Below are 15,622 nucleotides of genomic sequence, written 5' to 3' on the forward strand. Positions count from 1 at the left end.
GAAACTAATTTAAAGTATTTAAAAAGATCTATCTCCAAAAATACAGAAAAAAGTCTCTAGCTCAAAAATAAAGTGACTTATAATGAAAAGAATGTCAGTCCCTATTTTTTTCAGCGAAAAAGTGATCGTAAACAATCCCCTAATTATCATCCTAATTAAAATTAGTCATTGACCTTATTCGGTCTTCTTTATTTATGTATTATTAATAGATTTTAGAAGTTTGACTGGCTTATAACGATTTGTTTAAAAAAATGGAGTGAAAATCGAATAACGAATTTTTGTAGTTGGGTAAAAATTCCTTTTCTTCGAAATAGAAAGATTAGCATCAGAGATACAAAAAAATGTTTATATATAAAATTATTTCTTATTTAATTCTCAAGAAATTGGTCTGCGAAAATTTTTTCTACGGCAAATATTGAGTGAGATGCTGACAATTAAAGCTTATACTAACATGCAAAAACCACCTTTACTAACCCATGCTGTTTAAATGCATTCATTTTTTTTTCGAATCCTGAGAAAACTAATTTTTGAAAAATTTAAACGCAGAGTGAAAGTTTGCATTATTACCGAGGGCCGAAAGTCCCTGAAAACTTCTATAATTCTATAATTTTAATAAGTTACAGGAGTGAAAAAAAAGAGAACATTTAGTGCGATGTTTAATTTAAAATATTTCGTTCAAAATAAACTTTTTGTTTATTCTAAAGGACTTTCGGGCCTCGGTAATAATGTAATCTTTCATTCTGCGTTTAATATTTTCAAAAATGTTTAGTAGTTTTCTCAGGATTCGAAAAAAATGAATGCATTTATTAAATAGCGTTGGGCCAAGATTTTGCGCCTACACCCTTAAGGCATATTTTGCCTCCGTTTCATAGCAATAACATTAGAGGTTTTATTTCTCCGGAAATAAAACTTCGAATTGAATTAGTTATTTTTAAGTTTTTTACGTATTGTCCATATTGCGCAGATTGTTAACGTCTTTCTAAACAATTTTTATAGCCAATAAAAGTTATAGGTATCGTTTTGCTAATTGTTTATTGTTATAGTCTACCACCAGCAGCCCAACCGCCCAGTATTTCTCCCAGATATACCGTGGAGGTAAACTCTGGCCAAGTGACTCCTCAGCTGCCTCCCCGACCAACAGTGAGATCTGCAGGGCTAACGTGTGGCACCATGTTCCAGTACCCGACTACGACCACCACTTAAGGAATTGTAAAAAATATATTTTTAAATGAAAAAAAAAAACTGCAAAATATTACGCTTATCATCAGGTTGCTTCGCTTGGCCATAGATGAAAAAATTTCGAAAAATTATGGAGAGCTTAAATGTATTTTAAACGGTTGCAAAAAGACGTTGTTAGACGGTTGCAAAAAGGCTAGTCACAATTCTCTTGGTTTCCAAATTGTTTTATGGAAACGGGTCTTTTTAAATTTAATACATCTTCATTGAGAAATTATGATGAATATCTAGTAAAAGTGTACTTTGTCTCAGATTTAAAGCAGGAAATAATCAAGTTTAACGCCTAAAAATTCATGTATATTATGTTACCACTTCAAGTTTTCGCGGGAGCTGTGCTTTCTGTGGTTTTAAGGGTTTGATTCCGCGTTGAATAATATTGGGTTTTACAAAAACCATTATTTTAACGACGTTTCGGTAAGGTCGCGTTTGCCATTGTCGAAGTCAGGTAGTTCCTCTTCTCGCTGTGGCTTGACGTAAACAGTATACTTCCGTCCGGAGCTGATAGTCCAGTCCACTTCGTCTCGGCTCCGAACTCTACTTCATCCATCACAGCTCCGATATTTTCCTTTGTATAGTCTCACAGCGTGTGAAGGTAACGATAATAGGATTTCTCCTCGAGGAAGGAATTCGTAGTACACCACACTCTTCCACTCTCTTTCACCTACTGTGACTTATACGGACTTCTTCTTGTAGTGCCTATCCGTTTCGGATGTTGGCGACCATCATGGCAAACTGTACTTTGCACACTTCTGCTCTGAAAAGATCTGTAGTGGTTGTGATGAACCACGTACGTAGATTTTTCAGCCACGAAATCCTTCGCCTTCCTGGTCCTCGCTTTCCTTCTACTTTTCCCTGTAAGACCAGTTGCAGCAGTCCATATCTTTCACTGTTCCTCATGATGTGACCGAGGTATTCGATTTTGGCTGTTTTTATTTTGATTAACAGCTCTTTTTCTTTTTGCATTCTCAGCAAAACACCCTCATTAGTAATGTGGTCGGTATAAGATATCTTCAGGATTCGACGATAAAGCCACATCTCAAAAGCCTCAATTTTCTTGCAGGTGGCGTCTGTGAGAGTCCACGACTCAACTCCGTACAACAGTATAGGAAAGATATAACATCGTAGTAATCTGACTTTCATGGGTATCGACAAATCATGACATTTGAACAACTTTGACATTTTTTGAAATGCAGATCTTGCTTTCTCTATGCTACATTTGATTTATATAGAATGGTCCCAATTTTCAGTAACGTTCGTACCAAGGTAGGTATATGTTTTTACTCTTTCTATTTGTTGACCATTCACACTGATTCGTCCAAATTGCTGTTTGTTCTTAGAGATAATCACACATTTTGTTTTCTTAGTGTTTAGTGAAAGTCCGTATCTCTGACTGACTTCCGCGATTCTGTTCATTAACTCCTGCAGGGCTTCAGAACTGTCAGCGAATACCACAGTGTCGTCTGCGTATCTTATGTTATTGATACATTCTCCGTTAATTCGAATTCCGGCCTCAACATCATGCACTGCTTCTTGAAAGATTTCCTCAGAGTAGATGTTAAACAGCAGTGGGGATAGTGTACATCCCGGACGGACCCCACGTTTGATTTTGATATCGTCGGATTCTCCTGCATCTGTCCGGATAGAGGATGTTTGATTCCAGTACAGATTGCTGATAATCCTTAAATCACAGGTGTTAATTCCAATATTGGTTAATATCTCCATCAGCTTGTCGTGCTTTACTGTATCGAACGCTTTATGGTAATCAATGAAACATGCATAAATATCGCAATTTACGTCTCTACATCGTTGAAATAGCACTTGTATACTAAATAGAGCCTCTCTTGTACCCACTGCATTTCGAAAACCAAACTGTGTTCGGCTGATTTTTTCTTCGCACAGCCTATATATCCTTTGATGTATAATTTTTAGAAATAGTTTTAAAATATGGCTCATTAAGCTGATGGTTCGGAAATCACTACAGGATACGGACTTTGTTTTCTTTGGTAAAGCAACAAACGTCGACTTCAATCATGTTTTTGGTATTACTCCGCTTAAATATATGTCGTTAAATATTTTGATTAGGCGTTGAGTACCGTCGGTGTTAAATAGTTTTATGAGTTCAGCATATGCATATGCATTGTCAGGTCCAGGAGCTTTGCCATCTTTTAGTTGTGATATTGCTCTTTCCACTTCATCTGATGTGATTGGTAAGTGGTCATCACATATGTAGGATGGAGGTTGTTCGGATCTAGTATCATCAAAGATGATACTAGATTCGAACTTTGATGATACTAGATCCGAACAACCTCCATCCTACTGATGATACTAGATACGGACTTGAGATTAGAATATTTTTTAGATTTTTTAAAGCTCCTGTTTTACCATGTTTAACACAAAACTTGATACTAACCTGTTGCTCTTCTTTTACATTTATCGAAAAATCTTCTTGCTGAAAACTCTTGAAGCTTCATAAGCAGTGTTTGCAGGCCATCGATATCTTAAGCTTTGATGTTTTTGTTGCTTTTTTACTACTTATGTAGTAATTTATTTTTGGTGTTATCTTTATACCATCAACAATATTCGTAAATGCCGTCTTTGGTATTAATAGCACAAATTCGATATTCTGTTAAAATCTGAGAGCAGTATCTTTTATCAGATCTATCAAAGATATTATATTAAATGAATTATTCACTTTTTACAAGTGTTTGCCTTGTGGACAAGTGTAATAATGATTATATTTTACCTGCACTTAAAATTGCCTCTGAAATCTAGCCTAGATTGATAGGTGGAATATAAATCGATCTATAGCTTTGTTCTAAAATGAATATTCTCAAAAATTGCAGTTTTGCCGAATTGGGCGCGCCTGAGAATAGGATAAGTCACAAAGAAAACCAATGGAAACAATGGTAACCTTTCTGTTGTTCTGAAGCTGTTTCCTTATGGCATTTTTGTAATTGACTATTCTAAATGGGAAATAAGCCACAATCTAACAAAAAAAAAAAAAGATTTTATTAACGTTTCGACGTCCACATCGGATGTCGTTGTCAAAATACAAAATATTAATAAATTAAACAAAAATGTTGTTGCTTAGTAAAAATATGTATGAATTGCCGATATAAATGAGTCAGATTAAATTAAATTATTAGAAGAATTTTTTACTAAGCAACAACATTTTGGACGTGGACGTCGAAACGTTAATAAAATCATTTTTTTAGTTAAATTGTGGCTTATTCCCCATATAGAATAGTTGTTGATAACCTTTCTGTTTCAACTTCAATTTAGCTTAATTATAACTTTTGACGGCTCAGTTAAAACCTTTTTTATGATATTCACATGGTTCCAATACATGTTTTTGTTGTAACTCTCAATACATACAAGAATAATGTTTATATGTTTAATAAGGCTTAGAACTGTAGCATTTTTATATTCCTTCTAGAAGAAAACTGGAGATCGTCTTAGAAAATGCGTGCGAAATTTTTTGAAATGTTCTTCTGATTGGTCCATCAGATCAGTACAAATAAGAAATTCGTGCACTCGTTATTAGATTGTACAATAAGAATGTTTTTGTTTAATTTCACAAAGGTCATTTCAATAACACAGCGTGTTTTGAATGATCACTCAGTCTTGTAATGTGATCATTCAATGCAATGCCGTAGAGTTAGGACAACTTTAAGGAATAGTTTGCATTCGTTTCATAGCAATAATATTAAGTGTCTTATTATTAGCCATTGAAATGTTTCCGTAATTATTATTTTGTAGTGTGAATAAAGGAGCTGTAAAATGGATTAAATTCAAGACCAAACCGTTAAACATAATACGCTTATAGATTGTAAATTGCCGAACGATTCATTTTATCTGCTCAAAATACTTTTGAATTAAATTAATAAAAAGTTTTTTCCTCGATTTATAAAAAATGTTTGCAGGTTAATATCTATAAAAAAATGAAAAACTTGCCCCTGTCAAACTCTTTTTTACTGTAGAATACTGTAGATGTTCCAGCAATATAAATATCTTCTTCTTCAAGTGTCATCTCCGCGACGGAGGTCGGCAATCATCATAGCTATTCGGACTTTGGAGACGACTGCTCTGAAAAGTTCGTTTGATGTACATCCGTACCATTCTCTCAGGTTGCGCAGCCACGATATTCTGCGTCTCCCTATGCTTCTTTTGCCTTGAATCTTTCGCTGCATAATGAGTTGGAGCAAGTTGTATCTCTCTCCACGTGTAATATGTCCGAGATATTACAATTTTCTGGTTTTGATTGTATTTAAGACTTCCATTTCTTTATTCATCTTTCTCAGAACCTCTTGTTTGTGACGTGTTCTGTCCATGAGATTTTCAGAATTCTTCTATATACCCACATCTCGAATGATTCCAGTTTTTTCATTGGTGCCGCATTCAAGGTCCAAGCTTCCATTCTGTAAATATCACATTCTAACAATTCATACGTTTTTCATCATTATTGTCATATTTATTTAAAAGAACAGTGCATTTAGTTCCACACTTCTTGTCACCGAACTTTTTTCTGACGGACTAATTATTTTTATGTCACTATCAGGATTGTTAATTATAGAATGATATTATTCAAGACACTATATTACGTAATATAGACTGGTCCCTGGAAGTATTTGAGTATGCAAAACCTGAGGACCGGCAGCTATGTTCTGATTTTTTTACCTGAGACCTTGAACAATGAAAAACTGAATCTTGCCGGAAAGTGCGATGGTGCCTTGTTGCTCCCTCCACCCATTGTTAAGGGCAGATAAAAAGCAATGTTTCGCAAAACAAAACATTTTTTGTATTTTTTGGGTCATTCTAAGCAAAAAATATTCCTAAAGTTTTTACGTAAAATGCATAGTTTTCGAGATAACGCGGTTAAACTTTAAAAAAATCGAAAAATTGCAATTTTTGAACCTGAATAACTTTTGATTAAAAAATAAAATAACAATTCTGGTTGCAGCATTTGAAAGTTCAAGTCAGATCATACCGGTTTTGATTATTTGCATTGCTAAAAATCAATTTTTTTTATTGTTGAACAAAGCTATAAACAAACAGTGTTTAAGCGTTTTGTCGCATGTCCGCACCGCGCCAAGGATTAAAACCGAACGGAACCGACAAGCCGATTGCAGATCCTAAAACGCTCAAACACTGTTCGTTTATAGCTTTGTTTAACAATAAATTGAACTTTCAAATGCTGTAACCAGAATTGCTATTTTATTTTTTAATCAAAGTTATTCCGGTTAAAAAGTTGCAATTTTTCGATTTTTTTTTTAAGTTTAACCTCGTTTATCTCGAAAACTATGCATTTTACTAAAAAACTTAGTACATTTTTTGCTTAGAATGACCCAAAAAAATGTTTAGTTTTGCAAAAAATTGCCTTTTATCTCTCCTTAACAATGGGGGGGTTAACAAGGCACCATCGCACCTTCCGGCAAGATTCAGTTTTTCATTGTTCAAGGTCTCGGGTAAAAGAATTCGAACATAGTTGCCGGTCCTCAGGTTTTGTTTTAGCTAAATTCCTAGCCTATAGGCTCAACTTATTGATAATATACATTCTAATGTTTACGAGATCCTACAATTTTTCTCAAGACATTGGCTCGTATGAATAAAAATGAGAATGTAGTTTATACTCCAAATGTTGGAGTACATACTCCCCATAGAGGGTATCTACTCTTATGTACTGTGAGTAGAAACTCGTCGCATCAAAATATTTTTATTCTTAACATTGGCCCTTGTTTTTCACAAACCTGATGTTCGTCTCTACGTCTCCAATTTATTTACATTTCTTTTGAAATACCACATTCAGCCCTGTGATGTATCACCAAAGTTATTTTTAAAGTTTAACAGTAAGTTAAAATAACTCAGACAGATAACTATCGATAACTTTTAACGTAAATTCTGTGTGATGTATCGCTCACCGTTACGAGATGAGTTATTTCCCAGAAGTTAAAAAGGAAGTAAGCATTGTTTTGTCTAACAAAAAGAACCTTATGTAGAAATAGTACAAGTTGGAGCGAGAAAGAGAATGATGAGAAAGTATATCATAACTGTAGGTAGAACAGTAAAATCCCTGGATGTTTATAAATTTAGAACCATCTTTATTCTTGGATTTCTCGATTTGTCTTTTGTATAATTTTTTCTGTTTTTAAAAATGTATATTACCGTTCTGTTTTAAAATTGGCTCTATTTTTTTATTTTTAATTATTATTGTTTTAATTTCATTACTACCTGCATGTTTCTAATTGCTATGTTAGGTCTACTTTTTGGATATTTTTAATTTTGATCTGTTTTATATTTGATATTAAATTTGATTGATTAAATTATAATTTTATTGATAAAATGCCGCGCAAGATCCCGGGACAACCTGAAGCATCGTTAAAATTCAAACGGATTTGTTGAATACCGCAGCGTTCTTCGTTGAATATTCACTTCATTTCTAAAAACAAGTCAAAAGATGAACCTAACTTTACAAATCCTTATATAATCACAAAATTATCTCGTAACTTCACGTATAACGTCGCGTTATAAAATGACAGTTGATACATCAGATAACTCAAAAGTTAAATACGATACATCACACCATCTCGACGATTATAACTTAGCTACAGAATAACTTTTCGTTATATTTAACTTAAGTAATACATCACAGCCCTTATTATCTCTTTTAAACTATTAAGACAAACCATAATCAACAGATATTCAGTCAATCTATTATAATTATTGTACTTAGTATTAATGTTCTATGAAATGAGTTTACGTTTTGAGCAAGAAGCCAAAATACTTAAGTAACTGCAGTAACTTGAGCTTTTTACCGAAATCAAAAGATCAGGACACGCAATAATCACCTCGTTCCTGAAAATCTCCATGGGGATATGGGCCGGATAGCTCAGGCGGTAGAATGTCTTACTTCCACGCAGGTAGGCAGAGGATCGAATCCCAGCGTGGGCGAGAACATCTAGATATTTTTAAAAATGTCTATAGGACCCTGGTCGACTCAGCCTGAACAAAATGAGTACCTTGGGTAAAAACAGGGGTAATAATAGGCGGTTGAAGCATAGCACTGCCCTGTTACCTTCCTTGTATATCGTAGGCCCAAAGCCGCGTTAGCGATATAAAACGGGAGAATATTATTATATTATGTCATTCAGTTCATATTTCAGGAACTTCTGATTAGCGAGCAGATAAAAAGAACACCTTCTACTTTAATAATAGGCAGATGGTTGCAAAGTATTCCTTAAAGAACTGCAGAAGTAACTGTATCCTAAATGTCTTCTTTTTTAAGTTACCATTGCTATATATTTTCATTTGTAGCACTGAAACTGAAAATTATGACTCGTGAATACTACACGAATGACAATATTTGCAGAATACAAGAAAACTCGAAAGGAAGGTAGACATCCTATACCTTTTTTTGTGAGTGATGACTAGATGTCTTTAACAACCATTCAGAAATTATTTTACATCACTGAAATCCAGTATTACTTTTATCACACATATTTATAATCCTATTAACGGAAGAGTTGAAATGGTCATAAAATTCTCAGAGTTGAAGTTGAGCGAGTACCAGAACCAAGATTGTTTGTATTATTGCTCTTCTTTTCAACCAGAGGTTACTTTGAATTTCAAAGTATCTAAGGATCTACAACATTCCTAGGTACTTTGAAATCCAATGTACATGAGAACTTAGGTTGAAAGGAAACTCATCAGATGTAGTACTTTGGAATACAAGTACCTGGAAAGGTATATATATTGAAGACTAGTTTCCCTTTCGCCAACACTCGTCATACATTCTATTAAATTATTTACGATTTATAATTTGAGAACCAGTTTATCAAGAAATGCATGCAGAAAAATATTGAAATGAGTAACTTGAAAAAAAAAAGATACCAAATAATATTCTGATAGTACTCATACTATAAATAATAATGTAACACTCTTCCTTGATACTTACATGTATTAAAATGTCTCATATCCAAAGAGGATATTATGTATGCGTTTGTTTAAAATTGTCTCAAACGTTTGAAGAAATGTGTTACCTTTATTAGTAGAGATTTTAAATTAAGATATGCAGTTGATTCTGATGTAGACTCAGAGTAGGAAGTATATGTCTACGTTGTTAGTAACAAAACTGAAGTAACTTGGGGAAATAATATACATTTTTGCCTTATAGAGCAGCAACTATAAAACATTGGCTATTTTGAATACTTTTAATAAACGTACAATGGATGCTGTACTTCAGATTGTTAGAGCTATAGCGTATAAAGTGGCGGCCATAATGGCGCACCGCAATCGCACCACATCTACCCTTGACCACAACCACGCTGAAGCAAAGTAAATACAAGCATTGCCGTAAATGCGCGTGGTCACAACGACGTGCCGCACCGCCCTTCGCACATCGCTGGATAGCAACGCCTCGCCCACGTACATTGAGCTTAGTATTTTCTGATGTTAGCACTTCGCACTGTGATTGTTCTAGGGATGGATAAAGACAAATTAATTAGTTTTGTGTTTATGCTTGTACCACTTTGGAACAGAAAAAGCAAATGTCGCCACAATAGTTTGGTTTTAGCAAAACTGGAAAGAAAGCAAGGAAAGAAGTGGACGCGCAATAGTAAATTCGCTTTTTATTTAGATGATGCACCGCCATTTTTGTTTGTTCTTTGCAAAAACACCTGGTCTTAAAATTAGAATTTAAAACGTCCGATGTAACGACGACCTGATTAAAAAATAAAGAATAAATGTGCGGTGCACGGTGCGTCAATACGGCCACTAATGTGCAAAGCAAAGGCTAAGCTAGGTGTGAGGTATTGTACTGTGCGTTGTGCGGTGCGATGTACCGTGTGCCGTTGTGGCCGTATCCTAACACACATGTGGCGAGCATTTTACACTTATGATTCGCTGCTTGAATTTTGTTGGCATTGACGTACTAAGAGATCAGCTAAAAGAGATATCGATTTTTAAAGATTAATTGGTTTCAATCAATCTTAATACAATTTCGACATACGAAAATGTCAAAAATTTTGTTGACTTTAGGCAGCCCATTTTCGGGGAATTACGCAGATATTTAACAATGTGGCGACCGAAAGTGCAATATCATATCAATACAGTGATGACCGCCCTAATAATCGGCAAAATAACGCAAAAGCTGGAAAACATATTAAGTTTAAACATAAAAAGAAATGAAACTAGTGGAGGTCGGAAATTTAGCGATAAAAACCTATAAATTTATATTATATTTATTGTTTCCCATCTTTAGACGTATCAGAGGAGTATGTCAGCTAAAACTGTCACTCACAGTGGCAATTGCCAAACTCGTCCGATAGGTCTTAAGGTGGGAAACAATAATTAGAATATAAATTTATAGGTTTTTATCGCTAAATTGCTCACCTCTACTAGTTTCATTTCTTTTTATCTCACAACTTCATATGTTTTCCATCTTTTGCGTTATTTTGCCGGTTATTAGCGCTCTCATCACTGTATAAAGTTAGATGTCCAACAAATGGAAGTTAGATTTTATTAAATGAAAACCTCATCGGCCACAATGTCTCTAGGAGTTCTAAAATTTATTTCTAATATCAAAATATAATTAAATAAAGTGAAAATTGAAAATATTATCGGCCTTTGTTATATAGTTGCATAATGTTCTGAATGTGAAAGATTTCAACTACTATGTGACACTATTCAAAATCGACTGAGAAATCTCTTAAATTTTCTCGTTGTTTAGTATTCTTTCCCTGTAAAGATCTATTTGTTGTTAGAATTTTCTAGATTTTTTCACTTAAATGTAACCCTTGGCAGAAAAATATTCATTATCGGCGATTTTCACGACTTCTACGGTTATCCTTTGTGTGTACCTTTCATTGCATGTAAACGTAAAAATACCGATGGTGATGATGCAGTACACTGAGAAAAAAGAATCAAGCTAGTTTAATAATGCGCCGTAAGAGGAACATTCAAATGTTGTCAGTAGAAATTACCACATTGTGATATTTAAATGTTGGGGTGGCCTCTTGTTTGTTTTTTAAGTTGAACCTGAAATCTTATTATGTTAATAATTATTTCTTATCCTAGCTGGACTATACTTATCTTTTGTTATGTTTGCTTATTCCATTCGCTTCGTTTTGTTTATCGAATTATGTAAGTCGTTTATATATCAGCTGCTAGCAGATCATCTAGACTAATTTTTATTTCAACAGTTTTTTTATTCTGTTTTGTTTTATTTTTTAAATTTCCGTAGTGGATGTTTCTGTTTTTATCTTGTTCCACAGTCCCAACGTTTTTATTTATTATTATTTTCCAGTTACCTCTCATACTCTATTACCTCTATTATTAATTTTTGTCTATTCTCTCATATACCTAAACAGTTGAAGTTTTTTTGGTTTCTATAAAAGTGTCAATTCGTGCTTTATCACTAATTTTTTTGGATTCTTTATTTATTCATTGTTTCTACTGATTTTATCTGCTTATCGTCAAAAATTTCTTTACGCTCATTTTTTTTGCTTTATTACTATCCATATTTCACATATATTTGAATATATCTCGTTTTATAATATAAAACAGTGATTTTTGATGATCTCATTGATAACTACACATAGTATTTTTAACACACTGACCACTTTTGATCGTTTTCCTTTCGACGGATATGGATTAATAAACACCGGAATATTTGTATGTATTATGTACATTACGTTTTTTAAGGTAATCTATCTCATAAAAAGATGAATTTGTTGATAAATTATAATTTTTAATTTTATTTGTGAATATGTAAGTTTTTTCTTAGTGTATATATTCAATCAAATGTAGCCCGATAACCTAACAAAATGTGTATATAATGTATATACTGTTGTACCATACTGTAAATGTTTGCCAAAAAAATGTTAAAACAATGTTTTCTATATTAATTTTCGTTCGTAAGTTCTGGTATTATAGAAACGGTGTTTCATAATGAATGGTACGATATTTTGTTTCGATGTTTCTATTACTTTCAATATCGGTATGTATCAATTTAAAAAAGTTTTCAGACAAGTGTAATTTTTTTGAAGGCTATTTTAGAAAATTATTATTTCCGTGAAATATTTTAAATTATAGTACACACTGCTTCTTGCACATAAAATTAACCAGTCTTTAAGTTGTGTAAGAAGAATGGCAATAAGAAAGGGCGCACTTTTAAGAGCACAACTACAAGTAGATAATGCTCCAATAGAGCAAGTGAAAACATTAAAATACTTAACAGAGGAAAAATACGCAATCCCTCAACTAATTATCCAAGGAGAGAATGAGGGCAAGAGAGGGGTAGGTCGCAAACAAATGTCGTGGCTACTTCTTCTTCTTACTTCTTGTATGTAGGCTTTAAAGCTTGTTTCTTCTTCAATATTAGCCTCCTAAATTGTTTATCGCACCATCTTTTTCTTGGTCTGCCAATACTTCTTCGTTCATTTGGTGACTTATCTCGTGCTATTCATATCCTATCCTCTGCCATTCTACTAATGTGTTCGTTCCACTCCTGTTTCAGTTTTGTCACCCATCCATTTATGTCTTCTACATTGCATAATCTTCTTATGTTTTCGCTTCTCTCCCTATCCAACAGACTTTTATCCAACAACCTGATATTCGTGGGAGTGTTTTCATCTTTGTTGTTTCTAGTAGTCGTCTCGTTTTAGATGTGTCAGGTCTTGTCTCCGCCGTGTATGTCAATATAGGTCTAATTGTTGCTTTATAGATTCTTGCTTTTGTGTCTTGTCTTAGGTGTTTGTTCTTCCAGATTGTGTCATTAAGAGATCCCGCCGCTTTACTTGCTTTTAATCTTTGTTGTCGTACTTCCTCTTCTACATATCCGTAACTGGTTATATATTATATTCCCAGATATCTAAACCTTGCTTCCTGCTTTATTATTCTCCCATCAATTTCGATTTTACATCGTAGTGGGTATTTAGATGTTGTCATACATTTGGTTTTTTTCTGCTGATATTATCATATTGTATTTCTTGGCTGTTGTATTGAAGATGTGTGTTAATCTTTGGAGAATGTCTTCTGTCTCGTCGATTAATGCTGCGTCGTCTGCATAACATAATATTTGGATTTCTTTCTTCCCCATCATGTAACCATGACTTTACGTTCTGCTTCTATTATTTCGTCCATTATTATATTAAAGACCAGTGGGCTTAACGAGTCACCTTGTCTGACTCCGCTTTGTACTGGTATAAACTGCGTTAGTTTTCCATTTATCTTTGCCTGTATTCGATTATGAACGTAGATGTTTTCGATGGTTTGTATTGATTGGTATGTTTCTTCTCTACAGTAAATGTAAGACGTCTTCGACTTGGATGCGATCGAAAGTCTTTGTCAGGTCTATAAAACATAGATATGCTGGTTTATTGTACTCAATGGCCTTTTATGTGATTTGTCTCAGTACAAATACAGCGTCTACGCAGGATCTTCCGGATTTGAATCCTTGTTGTTCATCTGATAAAGTTGTTAGTTTATTGATTTTGTTGGTTAGGACTTTTGTGGTTAGCTTAAGTGCGGTGTTCAGTAGATGTATACCTTTATAATTTTTGGGGTCTTCGTCTCCTTTCTTGAACATTGGTATCATTATGCTGTTTCTCCATATGTTCAGGGAACTTGTACATTTTTTTTTTATTACATAATAATGTTGTTTTGTTTAAAAATGATATTTCCAAAATTCCACTCCTCAAAAACTTAGAAGTACAAATTTAAAATCTTCTGTGTATTTAAACCATTTCAAACGAGCCAAAAAGCTCGCGAACACTTGTGAGGTCACATCATTATATTATATAATTCCATTTATCGTATGTCATTCTAATAATATATATGCTTTTACAAAAACACTCAAATATTACTCAGAAATATTTTCCAGAATAGAATTCCAAACCTAATGAATTAATGGCGAGAACATCAAATACTATAATGATATGACGTCACGACCAATGAGGGCGCGTTTTGGGCTGCCTGCAGTTATTTGAATTTTTGAAATGAAAACTTTTTTTTCGTTGATATATGTTTTAAATTATGTTCTGTTGTGATTTATTGCATTTTTTTCCAATTTAAATTTTTATGCAAGTTCCCTATTCTTTTCGATCAAATTTTCATCGCTACGCTAAAAACTCACATAAGCTGGCTACAGAATGCGTGATGCGTGCGAGGTTCAAGAATAGTGTGTAGGGTCTTGTTCGTTAAAAATCAATTCGTAAACATGATTCGTGTGTGCACAGTATTCGCTCTTGTGCGCGGTAAATTAATGAATATCAAAGACTGCGCATCAACAAGAACCGATGAACATGGGTAAATCAGGCATCGCGCATTACCAATCGTGAAAAAACGCATAGTATGTATGCTTTATACGCGAATTACTACGAACTACAATGAACTGAACGAATCGTGCATCGCGAATTCATGCATAGTCTGTAGCCACCTTAAATATTCTATGTTCCGTATTCTGAAAAGTCAAGGTGACGCGGACTACGGTAACTATGAAGATTTTCCTCTTAAACTTAATTGTGATTTTCAATTTAAAAATATTTCCTATGCATTTCGATCAAATAACCAGATAAATTTTTTATTGAATTGAAATTCATTTTGTAATTTTTGTGAAAAATATTCACAAAGTTTTTACGAATATTGTACTGTTCGTTTTGAAACACCCGGAGGTATGAGTGAATATAATGAATACAGTAATTAAAAAAAAAGAATATAAAGGAATTGCGAGATAAATTTTTTATTGTGGACATTTTTTCGGAAATAGCCTAAAACGGAAAGCAGATATAAAAGAAATAGAAATATATATAGTGCATAAACTGCTGTCACAATTAGATCATTTTAGACTATTTCCCAACCCAACTATTTTTAAATTGATGATTTTTTAAACTGTGATAGTAGAAAAAGGACCACACTATTTGTAAAAAAAATAAATATATGAATAAATGTATCAATGTATTTTGTGTGTTTTATTTTTATTCATAGTATGTTTCTGCTATATTCCAGAAGTTTCCATAGTTTATTTTGTATCTGTATATGCTGATAACGCGAGGGAGGTGTTTTAACAACTCGAGAAAGAAACAGGTAGTCTGAGCCTTGGAGTAAATGAAGAGAAGGCGAAATACATGCTCGTAATCGATATTTCAAGACCAAGAGCTAGGCAGAACATAACTATTAATGACCACAACTTAGAAGCGGTAAAAGAGTTTAAATATCTAGGGGCTGTAATCACATACGACAACCACATAGAAAAAGAGGTCTCAGCCAGGACACCTACGGGAAATAGAGCATAATACTATTATACTCCCTATCATTCTTATTAAGATTTAACCTGCTAAAAAGAAAATCTAAATTAAGACTATACGTGTCAATTGTTCGCCCACTTGTTACA

At 33.6% G+C, this 15,622-nt stretch overlaps 1 protein-coding gene across 12 annotated transcripts in view; it reads left to right on the plus strand.

The window, feature by feature from the left end:
* Positions 1–15,190, plus strand: part of LOC114334083 (protein son of sevenless) — a 652,420-nt gene extending 637,230 nt beyond the window's left edge. For all 12 annotated transcript variants that reach the window (XM_050646932.1, XM_050646939.1, XM_050646934.1 and 9 more), the window contains exon 20: positions 1,044–15,190. In XM_050646932.1, the coding sequence (XP_050502889.1) occupies positions 1,044–1,203 (160 nt within the window). In that variant the 3' untranslated portion in view covers positions 1,204–15,190. The remainder of the gene's footprint in view (positions 1–1,043) is intronic.
* Positions 15,191–15,622: the final 432 nt, after the last annotated feature.

The sequence above is a fragment of the Diabrotica virgifera genome, chromosome 3 (assembly GCF_917563875.1).
Source record: "Diabrotica virgifera virgifera chromosome 3, PGI_DIABVI_V3a".
Taxonomy (NCBI): Eukaryota; Metazoa; Arthropoda; class Insecta; order Coleoptera; family Chrysomelidae; genus Diabrotica; species Diabrotica virgifera.